Source organism: Stylophora pistillata, chromosome 7 (genome assembly GCF_964205215.1).
Source record: "Stylophora pistillata chromosome 7, jaStyPist1.2, whole genome shotgun sequence".
NCBI lineage: Eukaryota > Metazoa > Cnidaria > Anthozoa > Scleractinia > Pocilloporidae > Stylophora > Stylophora pistillata.
The window spans coordinates 23153217-23175308 of NC_142525.1; the positions used below are offsets into that span (position 1 = coordinate 23153217).

The following is a 22092-nucleotide window of genomic DNA, read 5'->3' on the forward strand; positions in this document are numbered from 1 at the left end:
CTTTCGGAATGTCACTGCATCTAAACCTCACAAAGAACCAAGATCTCATGTCACCATGGCTAACTGTTGAGCGACACAAAAATGGAACAGTGTCAGCTGAGAAACCACCCGAGAATTCTTTCTTCAATGGTCATGTGATTGGGGAGCTTGGGTCTTCGGTTGCTGTTAGTAATAAAGGAGGACTGGTGAGTACTAAAAAGCATTCTAAACACTCTAAACTACAGTTGACAGGGATAGTTTGGGGCAATGTAGCTTTTGGTTTGTCAGTTAAGGAAAAGGTGGAGTTATATGTAAAATTAGTAAGTATCAATGAGTCTTGTTTTTATTTTTTGTTGTTTGTTTTTTCTACGACGTAGTTGTAACGATAACCTCTCTGTTACATCAAAAAAGTTCAATGGACATTCATATAAACATTTTCTTTTGGTTTCTTCAGACAGGTTTGATACAACTTTTGGACCAGTCTCTTTTCCTTCAGCCACTCCCAAGTCATCTTCTAGCTGACAACAATTCCAAAAGTCATTTAATCGTCAGGCGTTCAATTGACGATGAAGCTATGGAAAACGAACTTAAAGGTAATGAAAAAACGGCGATATCAAAAATATATCAAAATCTGATGTATCAAAATATATCAAAATCTGATATCAAAATCTCCTTCTTGAGCGCCGAGCACGAGAGTGCTAATGGAAGGGCGAGGATTTGAGTGCATAAAATTTGTAGGTGTATCATAGCTTATCTGAAAAGGTAAATAGAGCGCGTATTAGACTAGCAAATATTTGTCTTGTGTAATGGATCGATATTAGTCGAGGGATAGCCAGTTCGTTTAACAGCAGATATCTGATTTATCTGTACTGCACTTGATTCTAACGCAAAGCTCACTCCTGATTATCAATTGCAGAAGAATTATCAGGAAGTGGTACTGAGTGGAAAGACCTCAATTTTGACGAGGACTCTGCAGATGCCAAACCTGGTATCGGTGATCAATTCTTTCTTGAGATGACATTGGTAGCTGACAAAAGTACGATCGCATTTCACGGGGATGACACTGCAGATTATCTTCTAAAGCTCGTACATATGGTAAATACGAACTGGATTCTGTGTTTACTCTTAATAGATGAGCTACTATATATCTGCGACAGAAAGGGCCATCATCGAATCAACTTAGGGTTTTCTTTTAGTTTTTTTAACACTTGCTTTTTCCTGTTCTAAATTTCAATGATTGGTTTTTACTTTTGTATTCTAGGTAAATGCCCTTTATCATCATGAAAGTGCAGGTCAGAAAAAAATTACCATCATCGTCGTAAAGATTGAACTTGTACAAGACGGGGTAGGTCATTTGAGTATTGCAAGATATTTACTGTGTGACTTTGGCCTCAAATACAATACCAAACTATAATTAACAATTATTCCACGAGCGCGCGTTGGATATGAGATGATAGATAGCCAACGAGGCGCGTAGCGCCGAGTTGGCTATAATCATCTCATATCCAACAAGCGCGAGTGGAATAATTGTTTTATTAAAAACGCCCTCAAGAAATTATTATTTTGTAAGAAGAAAATGGATTTTTTAGCTCCCTTTTGATTTTAAGCTGACGCGTACGCTTACCATATTTGTAGATTATGGTATATTGGCTGATATACCATAATGGCTAAGCCAATAAAAAGTCTTTAACTGCATTATCCAATGATCCAGTTTTTAATAACTTCTATTATAACATAGCTAGCAGAGCCGCGCAATCAAATTCATTATACGTAAAGCGTGCTCAAAATCCCGATAGTGCACGCCGATAGCGTGAGCAAATCGCTTCGCCAGAATATTTTTTTTTTCGCGCGAGCGGCCATTGCCAGCGCGGGGAAAAATAATATATTTCGCGACAATACTGGGTACAAACAGAGACTCGGCCCATCAGTTCCAAAACGAAGACAATTTTCCGACCTTTTTCCTTGCTTTAGAGTTTTTAAATGAGGCAGAAAAAGAGAACAACAACAGAAAAGGAGACTCGGCATCAGCGCCGTCACGATTCGCATCACTGTCCTGGGGTGAGATGCAACAAATTTTGACAGAAAGACACTCTGGTGAAACCAAACAAATGACAAAAAAGTAAAGAATTTTGTATTTAAACTGCAGTAAAATAAAACTCGAGTTTTCAACAGAAAATTTGAAATAAAACCAATTCCTATTTTGCTTAATATTTCGCTTACCACGAACAATCACTTCTGATATTGTTGTCCGTTTTTCGCGTCGGATTTTATGCACAATTCCACTGGCTCTGTTATAAAACAATTGGTTCATGCTTTTAGCTGTGCACTATCGAGTTATGGAGCACGTGGGAAGCTTGGAGAGTACTCAAGAAGCTAGAGTTGCCCTCGGCTATTGCAACTCCCACGCTTCTTTCGTGCTCTCCAAACTTCCCACGTACTCCATAACTCGATAGTGCACGCTAAATCATGAACCAATTGTTAATTAGAAACAACTTTGTTTGTTTGTCTAGCTTAAGTATGCAGCAGGTGCAAGCAATGCTGCCAAGATGGCGGCCCTCGAGAAATGGGCGGCAGAAGATGCTAAAATTCCAAAACAAGATTCACAAAAAGATCATCCTGACGTCCTATCTCTGATTACTCGGTAAGACGTGTAGCGCTTAAATTGAAACATAAATGATATGATGATGTGTTTGTTTCACTATCTTAACTCTGACTGAAACGTGTGCAAGCACAAGTGACGTTCAGTCTACGCAAAATATTTGCCTACCGATGATAAAAAGAAAAATCGAAATAAGTTGAACGACGTAGGGCATTATGGCGAGGAGGCGCAGACGTCACGAAATAATGGCTTAGACATTGCCATCAATTTTGACATTGACATTAATTTTGACATTGACATTGGCATTGGCATTGCCATTGATATTGACATTGACATTGACATTAATATAAACAGTGACATGAATTTTTACATTGATATTCAGATTGACAGTGATATTAATTTTTGACACTGCCATTGACGATGATATTGACTTGATTTTGACACTCAAATTGACATCGAGCTTGACTTGGCGACGTCAACTAGTGCACACCACTAGAAACACAAGGGAAAAACCTCACCGCATAAGGTCATCATCTTGAAATTGGGAGCATACAGACATGTTAACATGGATAGCAGTATTACAACATAAAAATATGCAGAGTCAGGCAGAAAAATTGATATTTTCTGGATGTCGTTGTAAGTAACGATGTCCTCATGCCGTGCACGAATGAACCAGACTTAACCCTTTAAACCCCAAAAATGACCAGTATCTAATTTTCCTTTTCAGTAATACAACTGAACCACAAATTAAGATCATGCGAATAAAGGAAATCAGCACCATCCCGGGAAGCATTGATTGTTAAACAAATTCTCTCTGCTTGTACCCAAGGAAATGTATTACAAAAATTATTACACGACTCGGGCAGTCAGAGGGCCAATAACTAAAATCAACCAATCAAAATGCTCCATTGCCGATCAATATTCTCTCAGTATTGGACCGGGCACTGTCCCGAATGGTCCCGAATGATATCGCACTTGTGTCCCTTTGAACTTCAGTCGTATAATAAATCTCTTATTAACCAAGCTTGCTCGGGACCGTACTGGAAGAATATCGGCCCTCGGTCTTTTTTGTACGAACCTCGCTGCGCTCGGTCCGTACTGTCAAGACCTGGGGCCGATATTCTCCCAGTACGGCCCTTGCGTTTGGTTAATAAGATATATGTATGAAGAATGTGGAGACTGATATTTGGGTGTAAATAGTTCAAGGAGACAACACAACCCTAGGTGTTCTCGTCATTATGCTCACATTCACCACTTGGAAATAACTTTTTGTGAATCCTATTGATAATCGTATTGATAACCATTTTTTCCTATACTTTTTTAGAGGAGGATCGGGAGGTATGTTTTTCATCTCATTTCACCCTTTTGATCATCTTAATCGATTTTTATCTTAATCTTTTTTTAGTTTCTTGTTCAAAATCATTTGATAATTAGTCTGCGTCATACTTTTTTCATAAACCAAGCTTGTAAAAACTCCCAATTGAAGTCTGTCATTGCCACACGGAACGCTTTCATAATTGAAAAAAAAAAGCTACAAAAGGTTTCCTTTAATGACGTAATAAATAGATAAGTCTATGCCGATTTTAGTTTGATCTATTCCAGGCTTGGCGAGTTATAATTCAATATGCAAAGGTGGTTTCAGTTATACGGTTAACAATGATGGGATGGGCTTTGCTACGCGCCTGGTCCTCGCACACGAAATTGGACACACGTAAGTTAAACTTGTACAATACAAGAAACTTTCATAAGCTTAGGAAAGCCACATCAAGGTCACTTCCTTTAGTAGCATTATATAGCACATCCTTATTACGCCGGCAATAGACTGGCAAAAAGTGGCAGAAGACAGTTACAACAAAGAAAACAGAAACGACTGTTGTGGGTTTATTGGGCTACAAACACAGTTGACTTTCCTTCCCCGTTCTCGAAATGAACAAGTCATTCTTGATTCTTGATACAAAAAAGGAACTCGGCCAATATCCAGCCATCTTGACCACTTTCTTAATATCCTAACCATCATAATATCTGGTCAGAGCAGTGTAACCTGCCCATGTTATTGTGTTAAAGGCTTGGTTTAGGTCATGACTCCAGTGCCGCGGCTGGCTGCCCCGACGCAACATTTATTATGTCTACCGCTGTACCTGGAGGAAAGAATGCAGGAACATGGTCCCCTTGCAGCAGAAAACGTGTTCAAGAGTTACTGAGGTAGTTCATCCATTTTTTATTCTGTATATGCAAGTTGAAGATGTTTTTTTTTTTACTTACGTTCATCACCCAAGAGTATGTTACGACTCTTAGCCTGAGAAATTATGAACGTTTTTTTTAATACACACCAGTCAGTTCAAGAGCTTGTATCTATCTTCCTATCAATTTTTAACTGATGTATCTCCCACTTGAAAATTAAATGATACAGTTCTATATTCAGATCACTCAAAGGAATCACTTAGAAAGAGATTAGCAATGACAATTCGGCGAGAAAACGCTTTGACTACACATCTAAAAAGGCGGTGACCACGAGGTTTATGTCATCGATATTTGGTCTTTGTATCTTTTTGTTTTCAATAAGAACTGCCCCGAGTTGCCTAACGGATGGAAGATCCCGCAAATTGAATTACTTAAAGTACTTCCATAGCAAGCTCCCAGGAAGCGTGATATCTGGAGATGAGCAGTGTAAAGAGCAATATGGCAAAGGCGTTTTTCAGTGTAAACGAGCACTGGTAAGAAAACAAACGGAATATTTCGGTGACACATCGTCAAGGCTCAAAGTATATGGGTGATCAACAAGATTATACTTAAGCGAAGGAATGGAAGTTACTAGCTTACTGTTACCCTGCTGTGATTCATCATCATGTTGGTTAATTACGGGAAACGGTGGAGCATCATCCTTTACACCCTAGCTTCAGTATGCATATTCTCCATACTATTCTCTATTCATTTCCTGAGGTGCTGACAAGGAGAATTTTTTTTTTTTAACGATCATGAGTTCCTTTTTGTAGGTGATAATTTCTTCTATTCTCGTGACTCTAATGTGTGATTCATGGGTGATGTTGTAGGAGATAAATTAGATTCTAGCCACCCTTAGGGTTCAAATGGATAAGAGAATAGCGGGTGGAAGTGATACGGAAGACGGGCGAGGAAAATGTAGGATGCGAAAACTTTCTGAGAATGAGACTTGGAAGAAAAAATGCAAGAATACAAAAAATTCTTAACCAACCCCCCCCCCCCCCGTACCACCACCACAACCATCACCACCATCTATTAAAGGAGCCGTAGTGTTTAATATTCTTTGATGATTTCTCGTTAATTTGTAAGTGTATTTGTTTTTAGTCTAACTGTGGCTCATTGTATTGCACAACTAACGGCTACTCCTGCTACAGTAAAGTCGCTCCACCACTAGATGGGACGCCATGTGGATCTCAACATGTAAGACAAACTCTGACTGGTTTTTGGCTGGTTTATCTCTAAATGATTGCCAAATGGTCGATCCTGTGCCGTAAACTTAGTATTTACTAAATTAACCCCTTCAGGCGGCTGGTATGTCGGCTGATATTGTCCTGCTACGGTATATTTTTCGTTGGCTTTGTTTCTTTTCGACGGGAATAATCGGAGGACAGATAACGACGCAGAGAGGGGTTTAATGCGTAATAACTGACCAGTGATCTTGCACCACGTGAAGTAGAGTAGCTAATAGAATCGCACGAAAATTAATGAGTTGAGATAAAGTCTTGTCTCATCAAAACATTCAGCAACACACAATGAACATGTAATTTTCGCCCGAGGATATGAACTCGAGTCTAGGAATAAACTTAGGACTTCTTACCTAAATAATATATCTTTTTAGTATATACACACTCAGTGATCTTGGCGTTTCAAGCAATCTGATTGGTTCGCTATATATCTCGGGCTATTCAACAATATACACCTCCGAGCGAGTGGATAATGTGAAAAACAAAATGGCGGGCGTAAACTCGCGTTTCGCTAAAGTTTCAGAGGCAGAAATTGTACAAATACAAGACGAGGCTGTGCCTGATAATACAAAAAAGGCAACTAAGTATAGGGTGAAAGCTTTTAAAGGTAAGAGAAGACTCCACTCTGTTCAAAAGTGTTTGGTGTTTTATTTTGCAGACAACTGTCAATACACTGACATCCATAACTCTTCACACTGCAACAATTTTTTACAAAACAAACAATTTCTTTATAGACTGGTTTTCCCAGCAAGACGAATTTACCACAGATGTAAAAGACAAGGAGGAATTAAATAAATGCTTGAGGAAATTTTATATGTCTGCAAGAAAGCAGGACAGCGGTTATTACACTAGAGCAACTCTTACCTCGATCAGAACCGCCATAGATCGGCACTTGCGCAACGAGCCACACAACAAGCCGTTTTCGATAATTAGCGACAGGCAGTTTACGGATGCGAACAAAGTTCTAAATTCTTTTCTGAAAACTCTGAGCAAGTCAGGGCAAATTTGTTCCACAGTACACAAACCCGCACTAACAACCGAAGCAGTTTCAAAGCTCTACGAAGATTTACCGCGTTTCAACTTTCTTTAAACTCACTCAATGTTGATTCATCAGACATGAATTGACGTCAATAAATTGCAGTTAAGTGGCTTCCTTTTAATTATTGCCTTTAAATGGCTTCCTTTTAATTGTTGTCGAGATCACTTCGTGTGTATATACTAAAACAATTATTCTTTTCAACCTCGGTGAATAGTGGCTTTCGGGAATATTTACCTCGCCGCTTCGCGGCTCGGTAAATATTCAGCCACTTTTCACCTCGATTTCAAATAATAATTGTTAATTAGACGTTTTGTTGTGTAGTATCGCTAAGTATTTTTACGAGTTGTGCCGTATTTTGACGAGCTCGTAGGGCGAGTCAAAATACAAATAACGAATAAAAATACTCATCGATACTACACAACAAAACGTCTAATAAGTTATTTATTATCCAACACGCCAAATTGTTACTTCAGTGCGGGCGAATTTCGCGGATATTTAACGCGGGAAGGGCGTAACAGAAGTATGCGAAGCGGAATGGAATTGGCGTGTTGTCGTGTTGCTGTTTCTATTTTCTTTTATAAATGAAGAAATTTCCTGATCGTCTAGCTGTTTTTCTTCGTTCCGTGACAGGACGGAAAACGCGTGCACTGTAAGTACCTCTCGTTGTCCCATACAAAGCCTTAGAAAACTTTTCTTAGGCTTAGTGTGGGACAACAGGAGGTAGTTACAGTGCAGGCATTTTCCGTCCTGTCATGATTCATCTAATAAACTTGGATCTATATTTGCCGGCCATTCCGACTCTTCGTCGTTAGATATACGATTCAAATTGCCCGCCATGTTTTTTCCCTATGATTAAATTCTTCGCTTGCGCGTGCGAGAAAACCTGTCTAACCGGTTCTCTGGAGTACAAATACCGCGTGATATTTGTACTCGTCTATGGCGTTATTTGTACTCTACGGAGTATAGTTGGATAATAACGTGATTTATTTGTTCATTCTCCAAGCTGTAATTTATGAATATTGTTAACTCTACCCTGGTAAGTTTGATCCACAAACGTTTCCTTTACTTTTCTTAGTGGTGTATAGCTGGTGAATGTGTTTATGATGGCTCAGAAGTTGTAGATGGTGGTTGGAGTGCATGGAGTGGTTATGATTCTTCCACTTGTTCCCGCACATGTGGAGGAGGAGTGTACTTCAGACGACGAACGTGTTCAAATCCACGGTAAGTCTCGAGTTTCTTTAATTCTGGTTGAATCAAGAAAAGACAAGTGTACCATACCAATCAGAACTCTTTAAGCAGAAAGGTTTGAAAGCAGCGAAAATCGCCCCTTTGTTAGCAACTACCTAATTCAACGGATCTCCGTTTCTGTTAAAAATGAGAAAAAAAACTAAGTCAGTAAAATAGTCCATTCCTTCCCCTACTCTCAAATTTGCCCCCCCCCCCTTACGCCGAAATAAAATAGAGTGTTTAAAGCCACTCTTAGTTATAATTCGGAGGTACCCATCCAAAAAACGTATGATATACGTAGATATGACTTTTTGATATAGAGTGGAATACATGCATATCAACTACCAGCTATTTTCTAAGTAAGATAATTCTTAAAATTTCGTTGTGTTTTCGGCTATTCTTTTCATCTGGCAGCTATTGTGTAGCACAATGCTTAAAATTTCTTTCTGTTTATGTCTTTTTCCACCTGAAGTATTTGAAAAATAACCAATTCTTTATACCCTTACACGAGTTGCATAACATGCAGCGCCGGACCACGCCTTCTTTCAACAAAAATTATTGACTTGTCTGTATTTCTTGTTAAAAAAGTCCTAAAAATGGAGGAAAAAACTGCATAGGGGAGAGTCGAGGATACCCAAAAGTCTGCAAAAGAAAGGTAACGAAACCTTTTGTGAACTAAAAGTTTATATAATTTGACGATGTGGTCAAACATATTGGGTGATGGGAACTTACCTTCGGGTTCTGTAGCGTCTACTGAGCATAGCAGCTCTCCTCAGCTAGTTATATCCGGGGCGTAGCCAGGTTTTTGAAAAGGGGGCGGTCACACTATGTCAAACTGAGGTACTCGCCAGATTTTTATGTTGACTTTGATGCCGCGTTTTACTTAAAAGAGATATATACAGGGCAAAGGGGAGGGGGTGGCACAGGCACCCCAGGAGCTACGTGGTAGCATGTTATCGGTGGCTTACCTATGCTGGTTCCTATCCCTGCACTGTTTATGGGCAGAGGAATTCCATGCCATACAGCCCGGACTAGCTGGCCATACCCTTCACATATTTAAAATCACCGTAGAGAGCTAGTTGCTTGATACGACTCTCCTACAGGTGGCATGCCCCTCAGGTGCCATGGACTTCAGAGTAGCTCAGTGCCACGCCATAAATAACAAATACACGGCGATATACTACAGGGGAGGAGCTGGTGAGTACATTAAATTAGAATGGAACAGTGTAATATATATTCAATTGATAACGTGAAAACTCATATATAAACCAAGAAAATACTACCGCGAACCTCTGGATCAAGCAATACGTGGCCCATCAAACTTTGTTCAATTTTTTTATAAGGAAAAGGTCTGTTTAGAAAAGATTTTGGAGTTTGCATATTCTAAAGGAGTATCTAAAATATGTTTTCTTCCTCTTTTAGCTGCATGTAACTTATATTGCCGCCAAGGATGGTCATATTCGCCCAGAGGCCTTGTCAAAGATGGAACAAGATGTGAAATCGGTGCATCAAAAAGCCGGGATATGTGTATTGAAGGAAAATGCAACGTATGATCATTTCTACAATCCTAGCTGGATCTCGTTTGCTTTCCTCTTCTCTCTTTCAAGCTTTAAAAAATTGATATCCATCCCAATAGGAACGCAAAAAAAGCTTTCAGGCAAATTAGAAACCTTATTTAGATGTGCCTAAACATATCTCGCACTTAACCCTTCATCTTTAAAAAAAAAAATTATTGGACCGACTTAAAAGAAAAAAAAAACAAACTGAAGGGAGTGTATAACTGAGTTATTTACCATTCTAATTAGTTGTTTTACATGATTCCCCTCAACTTATTTTACCCAGGACATACCTGGCTAAGAAAGTTCCAGTATCCTAAAATTCTTCATGAAAATAAGTAGACACTTAAAAACACTCTCATAGATATTGGATCTTTCTTTGTCTTGGGAACTATCCTCAGCTTGCACTTTCAACCCCTTTCGAGAAGCGAGGAGTTACAGTATTTATTACAAGACTCGGGCAGTCAGAGGGCCAATAACTAAAATCAACCAATCAAAATGCTCCATTGCTGGTCAATATTCTCTCATTATTGGACCGGGCACTATCCAGAATGGTCCCGAATGATACCGCACTTGTGTCCCTTTGAACTTCAGTCGTATAATAAATCTCTTATTAACCAAGCTTGCTCGGGACCGTACTGGAAGAATATCGGCCCTCGGTCTTTTTTGATGGCTCGCTTCGCTCGGTTCGTGCTGTCAAGACCTCGGGCCGATATTCTCCCAGTACAGCCCTCGCGCTTGGTTAATAAGATGTATATAACACACTTACCTCGCGTTTTATCCCTGTGCCTCTCAGAGATAAGTCGTCAATCAGTGGGAATACAATGAGCAGTCTTTACCGGTAGGTTCGTCCTGACCCGGAACAGCTTCCTCTTGCAATCATATGGATGGTCCATGGTACCAGATATAACTTAAAAGTTTTGACCAAAGCTAACACACGCACAAACATGCTTCTTTTGGCGATTTCATTTCGTAGACTGATAAGAAATGGAAAATGCTTTGTATAAAAAGCTACATAATGCCGGCCTTAAATTTGAGAATAATTTTCTCTTACAGCCTGTTGGTTGTGACGACGTGGTCGGATCTGTGAATACAGTTGACCGTTGTGGAGTATGTAATGGAGATAGCACTTCATGTAAGACAGTAAAAAAAATTTACACTGTGGATTGGCAACAAAAAGGTAAAAATTTTGTCGTGCTAAATGTTTTAAAGTAATTTTGGAGTATTGCGCCTCCATGACTAAACCGATAATTAGAATCTATATAACTTGGAAAAATCACGATTTTTTCGCGAGAATTATCGCCAAGAAAAGAACTGTCTTAAAGCACGCCTTGGCCATCTATTTTCTATACTAGCCAAATAAGAGCATTGAACGTCTTAAAGCAATAAAGGGTCAAGTGTTTATTTTCATTGTTCTATTGATTAATAATTACTTTAGCAATTAACCATACTTTTTGTTTTCCTAAATGCAGGACCTGCAAACGCAGCAGTAGCTTGCTGGATCCCGAAAAAGTCCAGACGGATTTGGGTTTTCGAGATGGCTGCTGATAGAAACAACATAGGTGAGAAAGTTGGCCACCAAATCGGGCAAGATGGTCTTCTGGCCAGGTGTAACCGCTTTGTTCGCCAAAACATTGTTCAGTAAACTTTCCCGTTGCCGATCTAAATTTTTGTTACCTTTTGTGAATTTTTTTCTTAGAGTAAACCAGTTTCACTAAGTTTCAAGCAGGGCTCGCTAACACAGCAAAGACATTTCATATGACTTTGATTTGTTTTCTAATTTAGTTCATTTATTGGTGTTTAGTTAGTCTTCTCTTACTTATCTGTTTACTTTTGAACTTTTTTGTGTAATCCTTTGGCCTTCTTAAATAACGTGCCCTTTAAGAGAAGGTGTTCTAAATAAATCCAGACAGGTACAAAAAGTAAAAGAAGGAACTGGTGTCATTGATACAGGTGAAAATTTCTTTGCAGTTCTCAAACTGAAAAAAAACATCACTGAAATTAGTAGCCTTTCTAGGTTTAAGTTTCATATTAGGTGTAAGGATCTTACCGGAGTGATAAATGGTAACAATTCCCCGCGTGCGTATTTGTACCTCTTAGGTTATATAATTTATAGCTTATTTCTTATCATAAATTAGGTTATTCATTTACGTTGTGTCCCCAATTAGCGTTAGCTAAATACATCGACACATGAATAAAGTTTATCATCATGATCATCATCATCATCATCACATTCCTAGTGCACGATCAGCATCATAGCGTCAACAGTTTCAGTTTTTTATCACCATCAATGCCTTCCTTGGTCACCAGTTTATCAAAGGAAGGCCAGGACAATTTGGTTTTCACCTGACATTAAAAGAGGATGGACGATTTCAGAGAGTCATGCTCTCCAGAGTTGATCAAATGTTTTCTTTTCCCTTTTTTTCAGGAAATACTTCCAAAATATCTACGTTATTGTAATTCACTACTATTCTTCTTCACCTCAATTAGTCAGTTTTAATTATCTTTTTTTTTTACCATCAGGTGTACAGAACATGGGAAAAAAGTATCTGTTAAGCCCCGGACAATTTAAAACGATCAATGCAGCTGGAAGCAGCATCACGTATGGTAAACGTAGTGGAAAAGAATACCTATACATCCCTGGCCCAACAAACGTGCATCTACGTTTTATGGTAAGGAATTATACTAATGTTTATTTTATGGCAAGGTAGTACTGAGGTAGATTCGAGAGTTCTGATTGGTTCTCGCTTAGTCGGGATTTGCTATGAGGACCGTTTCCACGGAAATGGTCATATTTTTGTACGTGAAAGTTGGCAAATTTAAAATAAACAGGTTTGGTCCAAGGTAATAAATCTCTAACTGATCTCGCTCCTCCGAACCGTGCCAGGGAAACATTTGCCCCTAGTCGTTTTTGTACAGATCTCGCTGCGCTCGGTTCGTGATACCAGGCGGCCACCGTTCTCGGTTAGTAAGAAGTTAGTCTTTTTCTGGAAGTTTGGCTTTTATCATCATGATATAAATGACCTTTGAAAAATTAAATATGAATATTCTTTTTTTTTTTAAGTTTATATTCAACGGTCAAAAAAACAAAGGAGTTGAATGCAGATTCTTGAGTCCCTATAAATCAGATATTACAGGAGCCGACGTCAAATGGGTGGCCGACACGAAGTATGGCTGGTCGGCTTGCTCGGAGACCTGTGCCGGAGGTAAAACTCTCCATCGTTAAAATTATCGTATTAATTAGGTGGTCTGTCAGTTCCATTCTTGAAGAAAGGAGAAAGTGGATCATTGTTGGTGTTAAAGTTAAAAGGAAGAAAGTTGTACCCGCGAATCCAAAGATGTGATTACGGATCCAAAGTTATGGCTCAGGATCCAAGTCATAACTATTACTGAAGAGCACAGAAAATGCTGATAATTTTTTTTCGAAAGAAAGATATTATGTTTTTGCTAATGAATAGAATGAACCTGTTGAATTCTAGTGAAAATACTTTAGTAGCTGCTCATCACCAGTCGATACGAGTAATCCAAACTATTGTAACAGAATTTACAATTGTTAATTTGCAAAACGAATTTACAACAGAATTCGAAAGCACCTTAGTGATTATACTAAAACAATAAATCACCGAAGGCGAAGTGAATATTTTTTTACTAATTATTCAACAATATTGACTTCGCCTTCGGCTAATAACTGTTAAATGCAAACTTCGGATAGGTAACTCTAGCTATAACCAAGGATCCGCAGTTTTGACGTTGGATGCGTTGTCAGTTATAACTTTTAAACCAAGACATACTTTTTTCTTTCATTTGGGATGACAATTGCGCGCCGTTCTTTTTTTAGTTTGGCTGCTTATCTCGACACGAGTTATCCAAACTGTTGTTGCAGAATTTACAATTTACAATTTACAAAGCAAACTTACAACGGAGCTTGAAAGCACCCTAGCAATTATACAAAAGCAATACAAGGAATCCCTTTGGTTGCGTATTCAGTTATTACTTTTAAACCATTACATACTTTTTCCTTCATTTACAATGACACTTGCAGGCCGCTCTTTTTCTTTATTTTTTCTAAGTGAAGGCAGGCTATTCTGTGAAAACGTTTAATTACCTCCCTTTACAAAGTGTTTTCCAGCCAATCGCAGCGATCGCTTTCCTCTGTTGTTAGGAAAGAAAACGCGACGTGTTCAGTGCAAGAGGAAGGATGACGAGTCGGCTGTTGCCGACAGTGTCTGCGAGAAGGGAGGACTGAGTAAGCCAAAGGATGAGATGGAATGTAACACTCAGGAGTGTCCACCAGAGTGAGTAAGAAGTGAAACAATAAGCTCCAACTTTTTGTACTGGAAGCATCAGTTTCCACATGACCCGAGCTAAAGCAAGTCCAGAAAAAGCAACTGAGACACGAAGTACTATAGAGTTACTTTAGAATTTGAGTAAAAACGGTTCATGTATGAGTCCAAACTTACTCATGATCACATGAAGCTTATAAAACTCCTGATCTCGGCAGTGTGTTACATAGTAATTTGGTTATATCAACTCAGTTAAAATTGTAAATTGGCCACCGTAACGAAAAAGAATTAGCTTTTTTATTCGTTACGGTGGCCAATTTACAATTTCAACTGAGTTGATATAACCAAATTACCTTGTTACCCCCACCGACGCAGCGCCACAGTTTCTTTAGAAACTTTTAGCCTCTATTCAATATGTTACATATATGTGTTGCATATAAACCCGACAATGGCCTGACTCAACACAAAGGGTTCTCTGTAACTCAGTGGTTGTGTATCGAACAACGGAATCCAAAGATCTAAGGTTCAGTTCTTCATAGGGGACTCTAGTTACTTCCCCTTGCTTGAGACAAAATGTCTTTAAATTTCTACTTATTTATGTAAGGTCGTAGTAGTAGCAAGTATGATAAATATTGTAAGAAATAGACAACTTTTTTGAGAGACATGTTTCGGCATGCTTATGCCATCTCCAATCAATGAGTAACTGAACGTGAGTATATCTACTCTCGTTCAGTTACTCATTGATGGAAGATGGCATAAGCATGCCAAAACATGTCTCTCAAAAAAGTTGTCTATTTCTTACAATACTTATTTATGTATTTTCTCCGAAGTTTATCATTGATTTGCGGTTGTTTGTGCTCGACAAAAGTATTCGAATGGCCAAGAACAGATTAGATCAACTTTTGGTGTGAGCCAGCCTTAGTTGGCTCAACCCCGTCTATTCCTCACTAATAACCTGTTTCATCCACCAATTAAAACAGATGGCATGTGAGTGGATGGAGCGCTTGTTCAAAAACCTGCGGACACGGGGTAACAAAACGTGAACTGTCCTGCAGAAGGAAGTATAAAAACCCAGGAGGATACAAGATGTTGAGGTGGAGCAGCTGTAAGGGGCCCAAACCAACACCGCTGAGTAAACCTTGTTTTAAGACGCCGTGTGGACCGGAATGGATTCCATCTGAGTGGGGGAAGGTAAAAGGGAAACTTGCTTCTTAAAGAAGGCTGCCGGATAGATCTTGCGTGATCTTCCGGCGTCAGTCATCACACACAACGTTTGCATCTTTCATGTTAAAACCAAGAATAGTCACCGTGGATCATAAGCATATGAAGTGACCTAGAGCAAGTAAGGTCTTTATGTAAAATTTATTACAAAAGAAAAAAAAATCTCAAAAGCATTCAAATCTGCTTCTTATTTACGGTTGCGAACTAGCCATTCAGGTCCAATACCAGCGATGGAATCATTGTCGGCAGAATCGAAACCTTATTGGCTGATTAGCAGATTCAAATGAGCCACGGTCACTTAGCACAACATGGCACTCGAAAATTATTTTATGATGCTCTACAAAGTTCAAATAGTGTTTAAAGCTAAAATCGTGTTGAGTTACTGGTGTTTCATTTATAAAATGAATTTCCTTAACTTTGATTGGCCTTTTTTATTTTTCGGTTTTTAGGGACAGGTCATTAAAATCGCCCTGTCACAATAAAATTTACCTGATTCTCCCAGGAAACCACGTGATCCTCCAAAAATCCCCCAGCCCCCTTCCCCCCCCCCCCCCACAGCGATAAATGATGACAGGTTCCCCAAAAAATCCATCCATTGTAAAAAATTGCTCTTACCTTTATTACTTGTTCGTCTTTTAGTGTTCAAAGACCTGTATAGGAGGCGTTATGAAACGCACGTTGAGTTGCGGAAGGCCGCTCGGTGATGGTAACTACCACCCATTGTTAGAAAGCTTCTGCCGGTACTCCGTCAAACCGCCAGTACGAGAGAAGTGCAACGAAGATATTTCCTGTACTGGTAAGGGTGCATTAAAACCGACTGCATGTTTGTCGGAAATTAAGTCATAATCGGTGAGGAAATGTTTCTACTTAACGTATTTTCATATCACTAGACGTCACCGGTCGTGGACAGAAAAATCAAAATCAATTTTGCACTTTTGCGCTCTGTTTGCCCTCTGCTACGCCACGCTCACCAGACCGCTATAAAAGTCAACTCCTCCATGTTATCTTGTAGCTTATGGATGTAAGAATTTTTTAATGATATTTTCAGTCCCTGGCATACAACTGAAAGCCAAAAAGATCTCACTCTAAGTCGTGAAAATAACATTTAAACTACCCTCAAGTTTTGATATATCAAATGAAGAATATATTCAGTCACTATGTGCCGTGTGCAAGTGAGTATTTTAACTGATATATAAACTTCTTCGCTGGATGTACCATTAACGAGAAATTCAATTGTACGAGGATTCGCATAATAAGGTACTCTTTTTTTCAATCTACATCCCGGAAGTGCGTTTCAAGTTCCTTTTAATTTTTTTACTCGTATGTCAGCTCCCGACAATTTTTATTCCTAAGTATGATATCACTGTTCTAGTTTTGCCACAAATGAACAAGGTAAATGTTAAGATGAAATTACCGTTTCAGTTCATATAGAATTTTTTTTTAAGAGATGGGGGACGTGAACGTCAGCCAGTGATATCCCATAAACAACATTACAGATACTAAAGATATTTGATGATATTTTTCAATTGACAGCAATACCATAAACATAAAAGCATAGCGACGAGGACACAGTAGAAATTTAAAGCTGGAAATGAAGAACTAGATGCAACATTTGCCACAATTATCTAACGAGTAACTAACTTAAAAAAGAACTTAACTCAATGTTAAAAAATATGTTTTTCCATTTCCCTTCCTATAACACATAAATAAAGCCCGAGTTATATGATATCAATAAACCACGTTCAAAAAGACAAACCCTAATCTGAATAATACTATTTGTGTTCAGTTAAAAGACCCTCTAAAAACCGTGAAATCTCATGAATCAATTAGCACGACCCTACTATCAGAACATCTAATGACCCTTTCTACTTTAGATCATACCCGTTCAGCGGAATCACTGCGAAATTCTACATGACGCAAAATGCGCCGTGCAATTTCAACTAAAAAATAACTTTCTAAACCCCACGACACAGTCACCATGTTCACCGTTTTTAAGACGATAAAAGCGCATGCACATGATTTCCATCGCCGGTAAGATCTAGAAGCCAGCAAGATGAAGACGTTGATTGTTAGTTAAAGATGTTATTGAGAGAGGTTTAGAGAGAGAGGAAGTGAGTCACCCCACCTATGTCCCTGTTCGCTCCATTCGCTCCAAGCTGCTGCATGAAAGTGATCACTTGAGAAAATTAACAATGTTAAAGCTTAATTTATATCTGATTTAGAGAAAATAGCGAGTATTTTATCTATGTCATTACGTCATGGGTACCGTGAACCCCCTTGAAATTCAAATTGAGTTCCTTCCGGTTGACCGGTGGATACGTTAAATCCTGCGTTAATCAGGTTGCCTCTTCTTTCAAGATCTAACAAGTTTCATTTTCTACTTAACAAGTAGAAGAAAATCATTTTTAAAACTGAATCGTCAAACTGCCAGTAGGGTTTTGTTGGTGAATTGCTGGGGAGAAGAGCGAAAACATCAAATTTTTCCTCAGAGTCGATTCGGTGTTAACCTCGGTAGTTGATCATCTTCACTGTGATTGCTTCATTTTCTTTGTTTTCCCCTATTTTTTGTTTGTTTGTTTGCCTTTTTTTGAAGAAAAATATTACGTTCGCCTAAGAAGTGCAGTGTCCCACCGACTGATGCGTTAGAGCTTTGAAAGGACTTCGGTCAGATCTAGAGGACCGCGATCATATCTGTTTGGTTGATGGTTAAGGCGCTCTTTTCTTACAGTTTGCTCCTAATTAGCCTACAGTTCCCCAGTTAACTCAGATTATGACCTTCACTTCTGCCAAAGCTATCGAGACGTCACTCGCTACTACCGATAACATTCTCACTCCAAGGATCAGACCTCAGTATTCAATATATATATCTTATTAACCAAGCGCGAGGGCCGTACTGGGAGAATATCGGCCCGAGGTCTTGACAGTACGGACCGAGCGCAGCGAGGTCCGTACAAAAAAGACCGAGGGCCGATATTCTTCCAGTACGGTCCCGAGTAAGCTTGGTTAATAAGAGATTTATTATACGACTGAAGTTCAAAGGGACACAAGTGCGGTATCATTCGGGACCATTCGAGACAGTGCCCGGTCTAATACTTAGAGAATATTGGACCGGCAATAGAGCATTTTGATTGGTTGATTTTAGTTATTGGCCCTCTGACTGCTCGAGTCGTGTAATAATATAATATATACACCTCTTTTTTTCCCTGCCACGGAAACAGATTGAAGCTCAAGGTGCTGTTCGCCCTACCACTTAGTCATAACCATTATCATCGTTCCCTTCTCCTCCTGGTGGACCAGCTCCCTTCCTCTCTCTTCTGGTTGCTCCATCCTCCGCCACTGTGGATGTCATATCACCCTAAAGTAACCAATGAGAGTGCGCCCTCTTAGAGAAAAAGATACAAGACAACTAAACTGACGTAATGTATTCATGTGCTTTTTCTTTCTTTCAGCTCGTCCAATAAAAAAATTCAGACCACTAGGTTGTTACAGAGAAAATACCCATAAGCGCCTCCTGCCACTTCTGGAACATAATTTTCGTTCTGGTGGCATCAAGTGGAACGCGATAGAAACTGTAGTGGAAAAGTGCTACCGTGAAGTTGTCGAACGCACAAATTACAAGGTGTTTGGGGTTAAATTCTATGGTGAATGTTGGGTCGGTACAATGCCGAGTTCCCATTTCAAGACCGTCCTAACACAGTGCTATAAACATGCTGTTGGAAAGGCCCATACCTACTACATTTATGAAGTTTTGTAGGTAAGTGATATCCTGTAGCTCTATCCTCAGTATTACAAGGCACGTCAATTGACGCTGATAAGGTCTCTAAAAATGTTCCCATTGGAGATCAGTAACTACTTATTCCCTGAGGGGAGAGGGGTCAGAGGACTTTTACCGTGTCACGATACCCCCCATTCTCATTAGCTGATAATTGAAAGTCAATTATATAGTCTCCACTTTAAATTTTATTAGAAAAGACTGATCCTCCTCTGTTCTTCTTGAAAACCATGTGATTCCCATTAAAATGCCCCAACCCCCTCCTCCCCCGACGATAAATTGACCCTCTCCTACCCCCCCGGACGACGGTAACAAATAAATGGATCCTTTGTTCTAAACACCAATTATTATTTTCTTTTTGCAGATGACAGAAGTAATCGGCTACAAACATCTCTAGAGATAGGTCTTTTAAGGAATACGAATTTATTTTTGATATGTGAGCTTACAGTGGAATCCTGATGTAACATAGAATATCGTGGTAGAAAGATCCCTCTTTTATTGAACAGAATGATAAGAGAAATTTTTTGCTACAACATCTGAATTAAAATCACATCGCATTAAATGGTTTGAACCCGGAATAGCATGTGAAAGTGTAGTGTGATCGTCCGGGCGAGTGTAGTCTTGAAAAGGACTGTTGTCGGTGGTGATGACTGACTTTTAGACAACCTGTGCGGAAGTCATCATCAGAGTCAAGTGAATAGTTGTTGTTAGTAGAATGTTCCTAGTCCAGTTCGTGTAAAATGATTGGTCAATTTTTCCGTGATGTTATTGGCTGAACACTAGAAATGCACTATTCAGAGTTGAACAAATTTTAATTAACAATCAGTCGCTAAAAGCTTATTGATTATCGTTGAATAATCCCCTCTACTTCGTTTCGAGTATTATTAAACGTCAACAATATCCACTTCGCCCTCAGCAAATAATTGTTGAATAACTGAATAGTTCAAAAACTAGGGCCTGGCCCGCCACCTCTGTCCTCATGTGCATGTAGCCACCTAGTAATATAACGCTCATTAGATATAAATGAACATCTGAATATAATTGAACGCCATGTACCGACCATCCCGTTGAAGAAACCCACTGCGCAGCAAAAACCGCGGTGTAAAAAGACCTTAAATCACATGTCGAAACTCCCGATATGAAAATGAACCCTTAAGTATAATGATAAATCCTGTATCGCAACCTTTTCATACGTCACAGGTATGGAGGTTGCATAATGATCCCAATTTTCATCCATATCTTCTTATCGATGATCCCAAAATTTCGGATAACTTGATCTTTGATCCCAAAAAACTACACTGATCCTGTCTGGAAAAAAATGATCCCATCCGAGACGTAGTAATGCCTTTTTTCTGAATATGTCGGAGAGGCTCAAGAGACGTGTTGGCCATTGAAAAACCACAAGAATGCGATTTTTTAAAAACACTTTATTCTCAGTCTTTAAGTCTGCCTCTGTCCCCATGCGGCTGTGGAGACCATGAATGTAATCTTTGACTAAAAATAGTACCCCAAGAAAATACTATTAAAATTAAACCACAAAAAAACGAGATTGCTTCAATGGAGACGCATAATATGGACCATTTAATAACATAGAACAACATGAAATAACATGAAATAACATGAAACAGCATGAAATAACATAAATTAACACAAAATAATGAAAGGAGCGAACTCGTTACACTTCACGCTACCATCACGCAACCGAGACGGCTTCAGAGGAAATATGTAAAAAAACCTGAGATATATGTTATTGATGCTCCATGCTGAATCCAATCTGTTTAGTTCTCATTTATTTTAAAGATATTTTTACACAGTTCAGCTGCATGACGAAACCTCTCGTCTTTACTTACTTCGAACCTAGTCAAAGGTGAAAAAGAAAAGTGACTTTAGATCAAGTCAGAAAAGACAATTTCATGACTTATAACGGAAGAATATTAGTTTTCTAAAACTTGGGCTGCTGGCTGAAATCTTATTCAAATTTTACATTCTCTGACATTATAAAGACCTGATCAGACTGAAATATGGTGATTCCTCGTTTGTTTCTCTCGCATATTGATTAGAACATTCTATGGTGTATTTGTTTATGACTGATTGGAAACGGGTTCACTTCACAGACCAGCTTGTTAGTTACTCTAAATTCTTGAAGAAAAAAATTCATATGCGCGGCATATTTTTCTTTTAAGGAAACCACACCAAACTTTACGTGCAGGTCAGATCTCAACAACAAAGCGGAATGCAAAGATCTCTCCAAGGGCCTCTGCAAACTCTTAATGTGTTGATGTGTCACTTAAGATTTGTTAAATAAAAGGGAACTCTTTAGCTACAATGTATCAATGTTATGTTATAAAACAAATGGTAAACACCACAGCGCACACTATTGAGTTATGGATGCACTTGGGAGGTTTGCTACGCACTCAAGAAGCTAGAGTCGCTCTCGGCTATCGCCTCGAGGGACTCTTACGCTTCTTTCGTGCTTAGCAACCTCCCGCGTGCATCCATAACTCAATAGTGTACGCTGTGGTGTTTACCATTTGTTAATTACCGTCGGGAAAGTAGAAAGCTTACTGCAGAACAAATGAGACAAACAAAGGTAACACGTGACATAACCCTTCCCAATTGCTTCCTCGAGAATGCAAAATATTCAGTACGGCTCGCTGTTTTCACCACCTGCACAGTTGTATCCCTACTTGTCGCATTTTGCACCACCCTGTATTTTTAAACTTAATATCCAACACTGCTCCTTCGGTAGTGCCAAACAACCTGGAATGTGTTTTTGTGCATGTATGGCAGAAGTGTTATCTGCCAGATGCCTCCTACAGTCTTCTCGTTGCTGTAACCGTGATCAGACTGTTTGCATTTCTTCCTGTCATCCCATTGAAGCTTTATTGTAAAAGATGAATTTTATTTAAAAAGGAATAATAGAGTATTTTCATATCAAAGAATAATAAATGC

General features: G+C 39.0%; 1 protein-coding gene across 5 annotated transcripts in view; it reads left to right on the top strand.

Annotated features, from left to right (window-relative positions):
* Positions 1-20048, top strand: part of LOC111331663 (A disintegrin and metalloproteinase with thrombospondin motifs 6) — a 31213-nt gene extending 11165 nt beyond the window's left edge. For 3 of the 5 annotated variants that reach the window (XM_088728406.1, XM_088728407.1, XM_088728408.1), the window contains 23 exons: positions 1-185; positions 434-572; positions 896-1074; positions 1241-1324; positions 2490-2620; positions 3903-3916; positions 4181-4289; positions 4643-4780; positions 5142-5292; positions 5903-5998; positions 8157-8302; positions 8897-8963; positions 9412-9505; positions 9731-9855; positions 10921-11044; positions 11337-11426; positions 12388-12536; positions 12929-13070; positions 14027-14159; positions 15128-15338; positions 16008-16164; positions 18818-19122; positions 19505-20048. The exon at positions 1-185 is cut by the window's left edge and continues 132 nt beyond it. In XM_088728406.1, coding sequence (XP_088584532.1) covers positions 1-185; positions 434-572; positions 896-1074; positions 1241-1324; positions 2490-2620; positions 3903-3916; positions 4181-4289; positions 4643-4780; positions 5142-5292; positions 5903-5998; positions 8157-8302; positions 8897-8963; positions 9412-9505; positions 9731-9855; positions 10921-11044; positions 11337-11426; positions 12388-12536; positions 12929-13070; positions 14027-14159; positions 15128-15338; positions 16008-16164; positions 18818-19122 — 2969 coding nt within the window. In that variant the 3' untranslated portion in view covers positions 19505-20048. Of the gene's footprint in view, positions 186-433; positions 573-895; positions 1075-1240; positions 1325-2489; positions 2621-3902; positions 3917-4180; positions 4290-4642; positions 4781-5141; positions 5293-5902; positions 5999-8156; positions 8303-8896; positions 8964-9411; positions 9506-9730; positions 9856-10920; positions 11045-11336; positions 11427-12387; positions 12537-12928; positions 13071-14026; positions 14160-15127; positions 15339-16007; positions 16218-16901; positions 17172-18817; positions 19123-19504 lie in introns of those variants that run through there. The other 2 variants (XM_088728410.1, XM_088728411.1) reach the window with 2 other exon arrangements.
* Positions 20049-22092: the final 2044 nt, after the last annotated feature.